This window comes from Trachypithecus francoisi, unplaced genomic scaffold, assembly GCF_009764315.1.
Source record: "Trachypithecus francoisi isolate TF-2019V2 unplaced genomic scaffold, Tfra_2.0 Lachesis_group0, whole genome shotgun sequence".
NCBI lineage: Eukaryota > Metazoa > Chordata > Mammalia > Primates > Cercopithecidae > Trachypithecus > Trachypithecus francoisi.
In genome coordinates, this window is record NW_022681453.1 from 12,839,523 (window position 1) to 12,851,642 (window position 12,120).

Genomic DNA, 12,120 nt, shown 5'->3' on the forward strand with positions numbered 1-12,120 from the left:
AAGTGCATGAGCTTCTGAAGTATTCTTCCCCCCGCCCAGGAAACACCTCACAAGATCTGGCCAGCTCCGAGAGGATCAAGCGGTGAGCTGAAGAGTTCCCAGCTCTCACAGAGGCACTGGGTGCCCTAAATTGCAGAGTGATTCTCATTTCCAGGGCAACGTGAAGGGGAGGCTGTTTACAGAGAGGCCAGGTAAAGTTGCAAGAACAAATCAGGGCACACAAGTGCTTGGCCCAGATCTGCTTTGACAAGTCACTTTAACCTGCCTGGGACTCAATTTCCTTTTGTATTGAATGAGAAGGTTAGAACAATCCACCTCAAAGTTCCCTTCTATCTATAAACATGCATGGCTTCCCCCCAAAATAGCAGACCTACAGAATCTCCCTCTCTAGGCAAAACAGAACAGGGTTCTTCCTCCCTTCCCACCAAAACACTTTCTGCCAGAAACAGAAATAAATAAAGGAGGCGGCTGTTCAGTTCCCCCTCCATTTCTGATAGGACCAGGCCACAATGCACTGCCTGATGGACAAGATGCCACTGCTCTTTGTTTCTGGACATGTATTCGTCATGAAGCCAAAGAGCAGGAGAGTTCCTGGAATGTGTAATCCCTGAGGGGAAAAAAGGGGGTGAGGGGGGTGGCCCTCATGCTGCGAATATTCAAGGATACCAAAATATAAACAGAAAGTACCTTGACAACATTACACGGCTACAAGAGACATATGGTCCAACTGCGGCTTAAACCATGAGGATGGCTATGCCTTGTTTACTTAAAAAGAAGTCCAAGGAGAAGTGGTCCCAAGGTCAGTTCAGCAGCCTAGCAAATTCATAAAGCCACTCAACTGACTCCTCTTGTTGTCTTTTCCCCATAAGCTTGTTGCCACAGGCCGTAAGATGATTGCCCCAGCTCCAGCTATGTTCTTTCATTACCTTTCCAAAGATAGAAAACTAAGGAGCCTTCAGGTCTTCAGGAGATGGCATTCTCCTTCTGTGTCTGTACTTTTATCAGACAGGAAAAAAAAAAGTTTCCAGGAATCCAGATTTTCATTAAATTTCTTGGGCCAGAGTTAAGTTATATGCTTATCTCAACATGCAAGGGAAACTAGGAAAGTGAGAATCTGGCTTTCTTTTGAGATCAGCTCTCACTGTGTTGCCCAGGCTAATATTGAACTTGTAGGCTCAAGTGATTCTCCCACCTCAGTCCCCAGAGTAGCTGGGATTACAGGCATGCACTACTGAGCCCTGCTAGGATCTGGCTTTAAAAAAAAGAAAAAATACTTTTTAGTGAGAAGCAGGCAAGGGAAAAGCAGGATAATAATGACAGTGAAGTAGCCAACAAAGTATCTGCCACCTATAACTATACCCGGTGGTATGCAGGTAAATGTTAACCAGCTTAGAATGAAAGAAAGTCGGTCAGGCACAGTGGCTCACGTGAGGTCAGGAGTTCGAGACCAACCTGGCCAACATGGTGAAACCCCGTCTCGACTAAAAATACAAAAGTTACCTGGGCATGGTGGTGTGTGCTTGTAATCCCAGTTACTCGGGAGGCTGAGGCAGGAGAATAGTTTGAACCCAGAAGGCAGAGGTTGCAGTGAGCCGAGATCGTGCCACTGCACTCCAGCCTGGTTGACAGAGCAAGACTATGTCTTAAATTTAAAAGAAAAAAAAAAGAATGAAATTAAGTTCTCATTTGTAGCATTTGCCAATTTCCTTGGTGTTAATACTATTACTATTGAATTGTATAGCCAGTTTCAAGCTACCAACATGGTATCAACCATTTCATGAAATTCCTGAAATGTTAACAGTCAGTTGGTATAAACCTGCTCCTGCAGGTCACTGAATTTATTATACCTTACATTTGATTAAAAAGTTAAGTTCACAATGCTGCTTCACATTTTAAATGCTCTATATATCAGATATTATTCTCTGCAGCTTATAGGTGAGGAAAACGACCCAACTGGGGATATCACACAGTTCAAGTTGCAGAGCTGGAATGATCACCTAACAGTCCTAACTCCAGTCCTATCCAGCTTTTGGCAGATTGCAGGTACATAAATGCCTATTCTACACCCTATGAGATCCCTCTGCCTAGGCATCACCTAAAGGGGCTCTAGGTTGGCTTGGAACTAACAGAAACCCATTTCTCTAAATCAAAGTTACCTAATAATTATTCTTTAATGTACTTCCTCCAATGACAAAAGTAGTACATATCTATTGTTACAGCTTGGAATACAAATTAGTACAAAGAAGAAAAATAAAAATCACCCTTAATCCTATCCCCCAGAGATAACTGTGTGTATGTGAGTGGTAATCGTTCTAGATTGTGTATACGTATTTTTAAGCCAAAATTAAGCTGTGGTATAACTTAATGACATAGTTCTTTACATATACATACACATTTTCTAAGAGAAAGAGAACAATATCATGAACTCCCTTGTCACCATCACCCAGCTTTAGAAATTATCTAAAGGTAATTAAAAGTCCAAGTGTTTCCATGCTCCCTTTTTGGGGAGGAATATGTAGGAGGTAAGAGTCTCCCCTCTGCATTTCCCTTGGATTTCTTCCCTCCACCTGGTTTTTCTCAGATTCTGAAGTCAGCTTTTCTCCAGGCTAAGTCAATCACCCCTTCCTTCACTGCTCAAGAGACCTGACATTTTAACATCTTTCATCATGTTCATTCTTGTGGATCCTTCCAACTTCTCAAATTCCTGCCTAGTCTAGAAGCCCTGTGAATGGTGTTCCCAGAACCTCATCAGAGGAGAGCTTCAGAAGAAATACATCACAATTCTTGTAGTTTGCACTTACTCTATGCGTCCACTTCTGCTTTTCTTTTTTCCTTAATTCACTACTACACTAACGAGGAGCTCTGTCTTCACACAAGGGTGCATATATGTATGGGCAGACGCACACATGTGCACACACCTGCGGGTGGCACTAACTGGTTCAACTAGAATCTTTCCACTCTGTGCATCCTCATCCTCTCCTACCTCGTGCTCACCCAATGCAGTTTACTTTCCAGATCTCATGGTGTGGTCCTCCAACCTCCTAAAGGATCCCATTTCATCTCCTCAGGTGCTACTCCAAGGGAAATATCTGACAGGCTAAAGGACAGTGGTTGTACCCCTAAATGACCGTCTTACAGGGGTCCCCAAAGAGCAAAACTGAGAACCCAGGGACACAGTCAAAGAAAATTCCACAACCCTGACAAGTTCAAAAAATGGCTTCATGGAACAAAGCAAGATCTGCTCGCTTATCCCCCAGTTTAGCCAAATGCATGCAGGAGGGAGATATAGCTATTTCAAAACCAAGGCATAAAACTCTCCTCTGCTATAAACTGTGTACAGCAACAGAAAACAAACCTATGTTGGGAACCATGGTTATCAGAACTTCAAGGAGGAAAGTAACTAAACTTTCTTTTGGCACTGTTTGGTACCAAAAGGTACTTATTTGTCCAAAAGATTCTAATACATCAAATCAGGGGCAGCAGGTAGGAATAAGGGGGAGCCCAGTTCACAATGCTCTCTACGGATAAGGACAGCAAACTAAAGCAAAGGTTTTCAAGCTTGACATGTTTTGGAATCACCTAGAAAACTTGTTTAAAATGCAAATTTCTGAGCTTCCTTCCCAGAATTCTGACTTAGCATGTCTGGGGTAGAGGTGGGTCACTTTACCTGCATTTTCTAAGAGACAGGGTATCACTCTATAGCCCAAGCTGGAGTGCAATGGCAAGATCACAGCTCACTGCAGCCTTGACCCCCGGGCTCAACTGATCCTCCCACCTTGGCCTCCCTAGTAGCTGGGACCGCAGGTGTGCACCACCAAACCTGGCTTTCTAAATTTTTTGTAGAGATGGGGGTCTCACTATGTTGCCCAGGCTGGCCTCCAATTTCCAGTTTCAAGCGATCCTCCAGTCTTGGTCTCCCCAAAGTGTATATGTGCATTTTTAACAAGCATCTTTCACATTCGGCTGCAAATGCTGGCAGGCCCTGAAAAATGACAACCAGCTGAGTTCCTCCTCCCTGGCCATAGAGTTTGGGTAGCAAACTGTGAGAAGCTGAAAACAGCAGGACCTCTCAACCAGTGCTTCCTACACTGCTCCTCTCCCAAGAGTCACCTGAGGCATGAGTTGAACACAAACATCAGTCCCTCCCTGAACACTGGGATTCTGGGAGGTCTGTAGCAGTGCCTTGGGGCCAGCCAAGTAGTCTCAAGTGAGGAGCTTTCTGAAATCAAATCTCCCTTGCCTCCTCTTTTGGTCCCCTAAGTCAACTGGTCAACCTGTCCTTTCTTCCCAGAAAACTTTATCAACATCCTCCCCTTTTGAAGAAACCAACTTTCCACCTCCCCCACTCCGCTTCCCCAGCTGCCTCCAAACAGGCATTGATGTGTTTAAGAGTTTTCGATGCTAACAAGAAAACAGGAGTTACCAAAATAAACCAAGCATTGAGACAGTCAAATGTTATAAATACTCACAATTGCTCATTAATAGTTCTTTATGCATTTATTAATTTCTTCATGAAGTATTTACTGAGCACCTAGTCTACTCCCAGGCACTAGGCCATTCACAGATGTGAACACCACAGACAAGCCTCTGTTCTCATGCACCTTACATTCCAGCTGGAAGGCAGGCCATGGAGAGAACAGCATCCTAATAATTGCACTTCAGACAGTGACAAGCGCTACAAAACATATTAACGCAGGGAAATGAACTGGCAAGGATGAGGGAAGATGGGCTGTAAGGAAGGCCTCCTTGTGGGGGTTTCTGAGCTATGACCCAAATGACAGGAAACAAAACTGCTGCAGGGAGCAAGGGACAGGAACCTATACACAAAGAAGCTAGGACTGTCGGAAGAAGAGAGAGGCAGCCTGTGGGCCCACCACACAGCAAGTTGGAAGGGGTGACTCAACGTCCAGATCTTGAAAGGCAGGATCTTGTGGCTGTTATGGCAAGTACAACAGGAGGCCCGCAGCATCCTTTAATAAGGGATCAGCTAATAGTGGTTGATCTGTGTTGAGTGCTGCCTCTGTGACAGACACAGTTCCACACATTTTGCATACATTAGCTCATTTTCTCTTCCCAGCAACCTTATGAAGTTGGAAGAAATACAAACCTCATTCCATGGTTGAGGAAGCTGAGTCAAACAGGCAGTAAGTCGGGGAGCCAGAACTAGCAAAGCCAGGCTGTTTGGCTGCAGGCAATGATTGCAGAGGTGAACAAGGGCCAGACTGGTAGGGCCTTGAAGGCCAAGGTAAAGGGTTTGCATTTTATTTCAAGTGTAATGGAAAAAGCCACTGGAGGGGGACTGAGACTTCCTGGTCCATTCCCTTAGATCTGAAGTAAGAGAGGGCACAAATTCTGGGACAAGCACACCAAGTCTTAGCTGAGTTGGCTGTTAAGCCAAACTACTGCAACTTCAACCATACACAGAAGTCTAATCCAGCCCTGCTTGTATCAGGCAGAATGCTCTAGTCCCTGCAGAACTGGATGCCTTCCCTTTAAGTCAGGGTTAGGGAAGTGGGGCCCTAGACCAGCACCATCAGATCACCTGGGATCTTGTCACCAGTGCAATTTCTGGGGCCTGATCTCAGACCTACTGAATCTTAGAGACCCAGCAATCTGTTTTAACAAGCCCTCAGAGTAATCTGAATGTCCTCTGAAGTTGAAGAACCACCATTCTGGGATATCTGCATGCAGACACCACCATCACCACCAGCTCTCCTAAGTCACGCTGTGTATATCTTCGGGCAGCCCCTGCACTGCACACCAGGCCATTCTTCCTGTAGGTCCCTGCTGGTGGGGCTCTACCGCTCCTGATTCCTGGAAATCTCACTACTGCCCCAACCCATTTTTCTAACAAATTTGATTTTCCGCACATATTTACTCTTCAAATGTTTCAGCGTCTTTTTTTTTTTGGTTTTGGTTTTTGGTTGTTGTTTTGTTTTGTTTTTGAGACGCAGTCTTGCTCTGTCGCCCAGGCTGGAGTGCAGTGGCACAATCTCGGCTCACTGCAACTTCCGCCTCCCGGGTTCAAGCGATTCTCCTGCCTCAGTCTCCCAAGTAGCTGGGATTACAGGCACCCGCCACCATGCCCAGCTAATTTTTGTATTTTTTAGTAGAGACGGAGTTTCACCATGTTGGTCAGGCTGGTCTCGAACTCCTGACCTCAGGTGATCCACCCGCCTTGGCCTCCCAAAGTGCTGGGATTACAGGCATGAGCCACTGTGCCTGGCCCTATTTCGGTCTCTTTTGTCCCAGAGTAAACCTCCTCTTCCTTCCTACTTCTGGACCTTATTTGTACTTTCAGCCTTAACCTAGGCTCCAAAGCAGATAGATGCAAAGGATACTTTCAGCTTTAACCTTGACTTTCCCCAACACCCCTCAGTCACCAGATTTCCCTTTTTAATTTATTCATCCCACATTTACTCATGTTCCAATAAATATTTGTGCCCTCAGCATTCTAGGAACTAAATGTGCAGGTGCCAGGTACTTCTGCCATGCCAAAATAGACCTCATCCATGCCCTCATGAAACTGACCTATTGGGGGGAGATGGCAAGATGCAAATAAGTATATAATTGTAAATGATATACCAGAAAAGCCTGAGACTTGAATGATGAAGGGGCAGGCCTGACAGTAGTTCATGACAGCAAACATAGAGGGGCTGAATCTATGACAGATTCTGTTCTAAGTGCTTTTTACATATATTATCCAGGTAATCTTCCAACAGCCCTATGGGTTTAGTATTATCTCTCTCTACATGGAAGGAAAATGAAGTAAAGGGAGAATAAGGGGCACATAAACAGGACAGCCAGGGTCCCAACCCAAGCAGACTGGCTCCAGAGCCTACCTTTCTAACCACAGACTAAGGTGAGAAGAGCTGGCTGGAATGCTGAGTGTGAGGGGGTGGCTAGCCAGACAGGTGTCCAGGCAGAAAGGCCAGAACAGAATATGCAGGAACACTGGGGCAGAGAAGTCACCCTGAAGCCAGAAGGCAGACCAAGCATACTGGTGAAACGGGGGAGCATCTGGTAGATTGGAAATACATTTTGGAACTGAACAGGATATGCGGATGGATGTACAGATGCTGATGGATGAAGGGGGTATAAGCGAGGAGGAGGTCTCAAGGATGACTGCCAGTTTTCTGATTTCCTGTTTTAAAGGCTTGAGGACAGTCTGTTTGCAGGAGGCAAAGTATTGTAACACAATATATAATGAAGTCCTATAGGATGCTGATGCACAGCAAGCTCTCAAATAAATATAACCAATCCATCAAGCAGGTTAAAGCTTCCATATTCCACCCCCCCCCCATACTTCTCCACATGGGTCTTCATTCAAGGGTTCTACCCTATCTGCTTGGAGCCCTTTTCTGAAATACTATTACCACTGGTTAACAACAATAATAAAAATTACATTTATGGTGACAAGAATAACTTCTACTAGGAGGAGGGCTTTTCTCACACAAATATTGGTTTGGAATTTTTTCTGAAGTGCACAAACTAATTTACAAATGAGAGGCTATGCAACTTGCCCGAGGCCACACAATTGCAAAAAAAAAAAAAAAAGCTAAATCCAGGTCGGCCCAACTTGGAAGCCCACACTTCCTCCGTTAAATCAGCATTTTCCACCACACATATCTCTAATGGAACACAACTGTTGTTTTCGATACACAGATGAACTTTTAAAGTGTTAACAGTAATGCTCTCATTTTATTATGTATAATCATATACATGTGTGCATGTAATATCAAATTAAAATAGTATGTATACATGATTTAATATAAATTTTATATATACATATATTGCAATAAATCCATGACTCCATATGTATTACTGCCCAGGAAACACAAAGTTTCTTAAAAATTAGTTTAAAGAAAACTTCAGAATAAAAGTACAGGTGGTACAGGGGTAGGGTAGAAATCTTGAGGGAGGTAGTACATAAATAACTAAAGCTTAGGAAACTCTACTCACCAGCCACCCAAGAACAGCCAAGCACCTGTTCCATATTGTACCCAAATTTGGCTACAGCTACACATAACTCTGTCCGCCTGAGAGAGATGAAACATTGGCTGCCTTGGGGGAAAGGTGATAACATCAGAACATAATTTAGCATAAATCATCCTCAAAGCAGTATTAGTTTTGACATAAATACTGGTTTGGTGGTACAACTCCTCTGCTTATTCACCCATACACCTTGGTTGAACCAGTCAAGTTTTCCAGGCCTGTTTCACTTAGTCAAAAGGAAGTTATAAAAAGTAGTCCCTAAGGTCGCTTCCAGTTTTAGAACGCCATAAAATGTTGAGACCCTGAAATCCAAAAATTACTCTTTCCAGAATCACAGATGACCCAATCCTGAAATGAGCGTTGGCCTGAAGAGCAAATGCTAAATAAGCCCACACAGCATCCCAAGCCATCATGCCATCAATTATGCTGCCCTCTGGAAAGACACAGTAAGACATTAATTACAAGATAATAAAGTTCAACCAACGAACTGTCCCCGTCCCTATCAAAACTTTAAGAATTTCCTCCTAATAATTTTTAAGCTATTAACTTTACACTTGATCCTCAGCTTCTCTATTATTTCCAGTCCTTAACCATTAACTTCATTCTAAGTTGGAGTAGCAGGGTGGGGTAATGGGTAGGGGAAAAAATCTGGGTAATCTTATCAAACCTCTACCATCCTGTAAAGCTAGTGCTGGAAACCACCTGTAAAACCTTCCCAGCTTCATCTGCGTGACTCCATTGATGCTCGAGCATATTTAGCGTGCTAAACCTCTAAAAGGAGTTGCTGTTCCTTACTTCTCAGACACGTTTATAAGCAAGACGGTTTAGCCAGAACAAGCACTTAATCTCCTAATGAAACAGATACATTTATCAAAAGGAAAGTCTTAAGGACCCCTCCTTGTCTGGTTTACAAGGCCCTTTCTGTGCTATCAGTGGGCCCACAAACTTTTAATGAAGGGTTTTTAGATTCTCAGAAAGATAAGTTTTGAAATGTGGTCAGTGTTTAGCTGAACAGAAGATGGGTGGACTGCAGCTGGCAAACTCAGAAAGCACAGCTGGGTAGCAGGTGATCAAAAGAAAAAAAAAAGAAAAGAAAGGCAAGTCTCTGGGCAAATGGTGTAGCCAAAGGTGATCATTATAACTAGAGACTTGTTACATAATTACTTGTTAACTCCTGACAAACAGATACATAGCTACAAAACGCCTTGGTTACCCTAGCCATTGAAGCTGGTGTACCTGGCGCAAGAGTCAAGGTGTCTCCAATTAATTTCATTCAAAGAAATAAGCAATCCTGGGACCTATTCCCTCCCAAGGTAACTCGCTTGCTTTTACACATACAAAACAGTCTTCAGCAATTAAGCCAATTGCCTCTACAGACGAAAATCAGTGTTTCTCCTTAATTTTAATTTTTAAAGGGTAGACGGGTTACAGAGGTGTACTCAGAGAGCTAAATATTCATCACTTTGATAAAAAAGACTTCCATTCCAAACTGAAAATTTGAAAAGCTCCCCCCACCTTCGTCCCTGGCCAGCGAACGCAAAACGCAAGACCTCAATGTAGGATGCACTGCATTCCAACATTTTTCAAAAAGTTTACGACGATTTACCGAAGCGGCAAGAAGAAAAATAAAGCAGGCAGAAGCGGGTGAGAGCGAACAGGGTTTCGGCAGGGAAGAAGCCCGAGAAGCGCCCGGCGGCGCCGTGCAAGGCCCGGCAACGAGAAAGCGACCGGCACACGGAAAGCGAGCGCCCCAGTGGAGCGCTGGGACTGACAGCCGCTCGGTCTCCGCCGCCGGGGGATCGCCCAGCACCACTAGCCCGGCCCCCGCCTCTAATCCCCATCCCCGACCTCTTCCCCCGCAGCGCCGGCGATGCCCGCTGGGCCAACTTGGCCCCGGGTCAGCGCTGCAGAGCGCGGCCCCGGTTGCCCGGGAGGCCGCCGGCGCCCTTACCTCCTTCTGCTTGGGGTCCTGTGGGTAGACGTCGGGCGGCCCGAGCCGGGGGCGCTTCAGCGGTCTCTGCTCATAGCTGAGAAGCCCGAAGGCGGCCATGATCTCTCATGTTAACCGGCGAAATGAATGAGAGTTGGAGCTGGAGCAGCCGCCTCTGAGCACCAGGGAGCAGCACTTTGCAGACAGACTCCCTCTCTCCCCCTCCTCGCTCGCTCGCTGTGGCGCTGCAGGCAGGAATAAAGCAGGTTGGATGCTGCCGCTGCCCGGCAGCAGACACGCACTGATGGGGACAGCCTTCGGCGGGTACTCGGCTGCGCTCGAGCCCCGGGATGCACCGCTCCGGTGGCGGCGGCGGCGGAGGGGCTAGAGGTCGGCCAGGGTCCTCCGCGGCGCCTGCCGCCTCTGCTCCCCCCACACCCTGTCCCCAGGGGGAGGAGCAGCTGATGGGAACGTGTGACTTTTTTCACCAATGGACCCAAACCCACCCCAGCTGGGCGCAGCATGGGGTGGGGGTGGGGCACTGAAAAAAAAAAAAAAACTTTTCTTGGCGCCTAGGCTAGTGGTTCAAGTGCTCGCCCAAGGCGAGGGTGGCCCTCCTCTCCCGGGAAGAAGCTGCGGAGCGGACCGCCCCCGCTTCTCTTCCCCGGCAGGGACCCTTCCCCCGCCGCCACGCGCCCCGCAGACCCCGCCACCTGGGCGCGGACCGGGCCGGTGCAGAGGGAGGGAGGTCTGAAGGGGGCGCGAGACGCAGGGATGCGGCCGGTGGGAAGCGGCCGGTGACTTCTAGACGCCCGCCAGGCTCCGGTGGCGCATCTGTAGCTCCGGCCCCCTCGGAGGCTCCGGGCAGGCGCCGAGGCGCGCTGCTGGCGGTCGCGGCGGCTGGAGGGGGCCGTGCTCACGGTGGCGCGGGGCCGACTTAACCCTTTACAGTCCCTCCAGGGGCTGGGGAAGGGGGTGAGGAGCGATAGCTGTGAGCGCCGACGGGGGCAGCCAGCCCGCAGGCGTCTCGGGCTCCTCCAGCCCGCCGCCTCCCCCGGGCCCCAGCTCCTCTTCCCTTCCGCCCCCAACCCCCAACACTTTACCTGTTGGTCCGCGGCTAGCGGGCTGGGGCTGGCAGCGGCGGGGTCACTCCGGCCGCCGCAGCCTCCATCATTCGGGTTGGGATGGGGGAATTGGATTATGATTTTATTTGTGAGGTATCTGCTTCGCCCGGACGAGCTCCGGGAACGCCGCGAAGTTTCCCACTGTCTGGGGGCGGCGAGCGACGCCGGCTCGCCGCCGGCGTTCTCGCCCCCACGGCCCGGGAGCGCGAGCTTCCGAGTTGGCGGACGGCGGCGCGGCGTCCGCACTGAGCATGCCCAGCTCGGCGGCCGGACCGCGGAGGAGTTGGCTGCGAGCGCGGTGAGCGCGCTCCAATCCGCCTCTCCGGGTTTTCGCAGCCGCAGAGCGCGCAGCCCGCGGGCCCCGGCGCTGAGGCTGGCCCTGGGGTGAACCTGGGCGAGGGAGGGAGCGCCCTCTGGAGCCCCGCTCCAGGCCCCCCGCTGCGCCCTCCTCCTCGACCTCCCCAGAGGTCGCAGTCCCCTTGGCCTGGGCCGAAAACCTCACCTGCGCCGGCAGCGTGGAAGGGGCTGGGGGGTGATCCTCCAGGGCAGACCTTGGTCATCCAACCCGCCCTTGCTCCTCGCTCGCTTCGGGGCGCGGGCACCAAGATGCTGGGCCACCTGGCGCGAGCTCTGCGAGACCGGAGCCGCGGAGGCGGACTCGGCCTGTCCTGAGGGACCCCGCGGGAGGCGTGCCCGGGAGAGTGCGTCCGCACTTGGCCAAGAATGATGGCTGCCATTTAATGGAGCCTTCGCTAAGTGCCAGGATATTGACAGTCAGAATCTCTGGTCCTTACAACCTTCCACGGTCTTACTGTACCCTTTTTATGGGTGGAGAAATTGAGCCAACTCAGAGAGGACCATTTACTTGCCGAAACCCACGAAAGTAGTCGGAATTTGAATCCACCACTGATTCCAAGTTTCTGACCTATTTTCTCTGACTTGGACTTGGAGGGACTGGGTTCCTAACCTGCCCTTGCCTAATGGAGTCACGTTCTCCACGGCTTGAGGCCTTCTCGGCCTTCCCTCTCTGTAAGGTGACACAGGCAGATTCTAACCAGAAGCCTTTGATAC

The 12,120-nt window shown here is 48.7% G+C and overlaps 1 protein-coding gene across 1 annotated transcript in view; it reads right to left on the reverse strand.

Annotated features, from left to right (window-relative positions):
* Positions 1–11,301, reverse strand: part of MED12L (mediator complex subunit 12L) — a 357,853-nt gene extending 346,552 nt beyond the window's left edge. Inside the window, exons 1-2 of the mRNA XM_033204320.1 lie at positions 11,029–11,301; positions 9,947–10,170 (exon numbers count right to left, since the gene is read on the reverse strand). Of these exons, the coding sequence (XP_033060211.1) occupies positions 9,947–10,045 (99 nt within the window). The 5' untranslated portion in view covers positions 10,046–10,170; positions 11,029–11,301. The remainder of the gene's footprint in view (positions 1–9,946; positions 10,171–11,028) is intronic.
* Between the last annotated feature and the right edge of the window lie 819 nt (positions 11,302–12,120).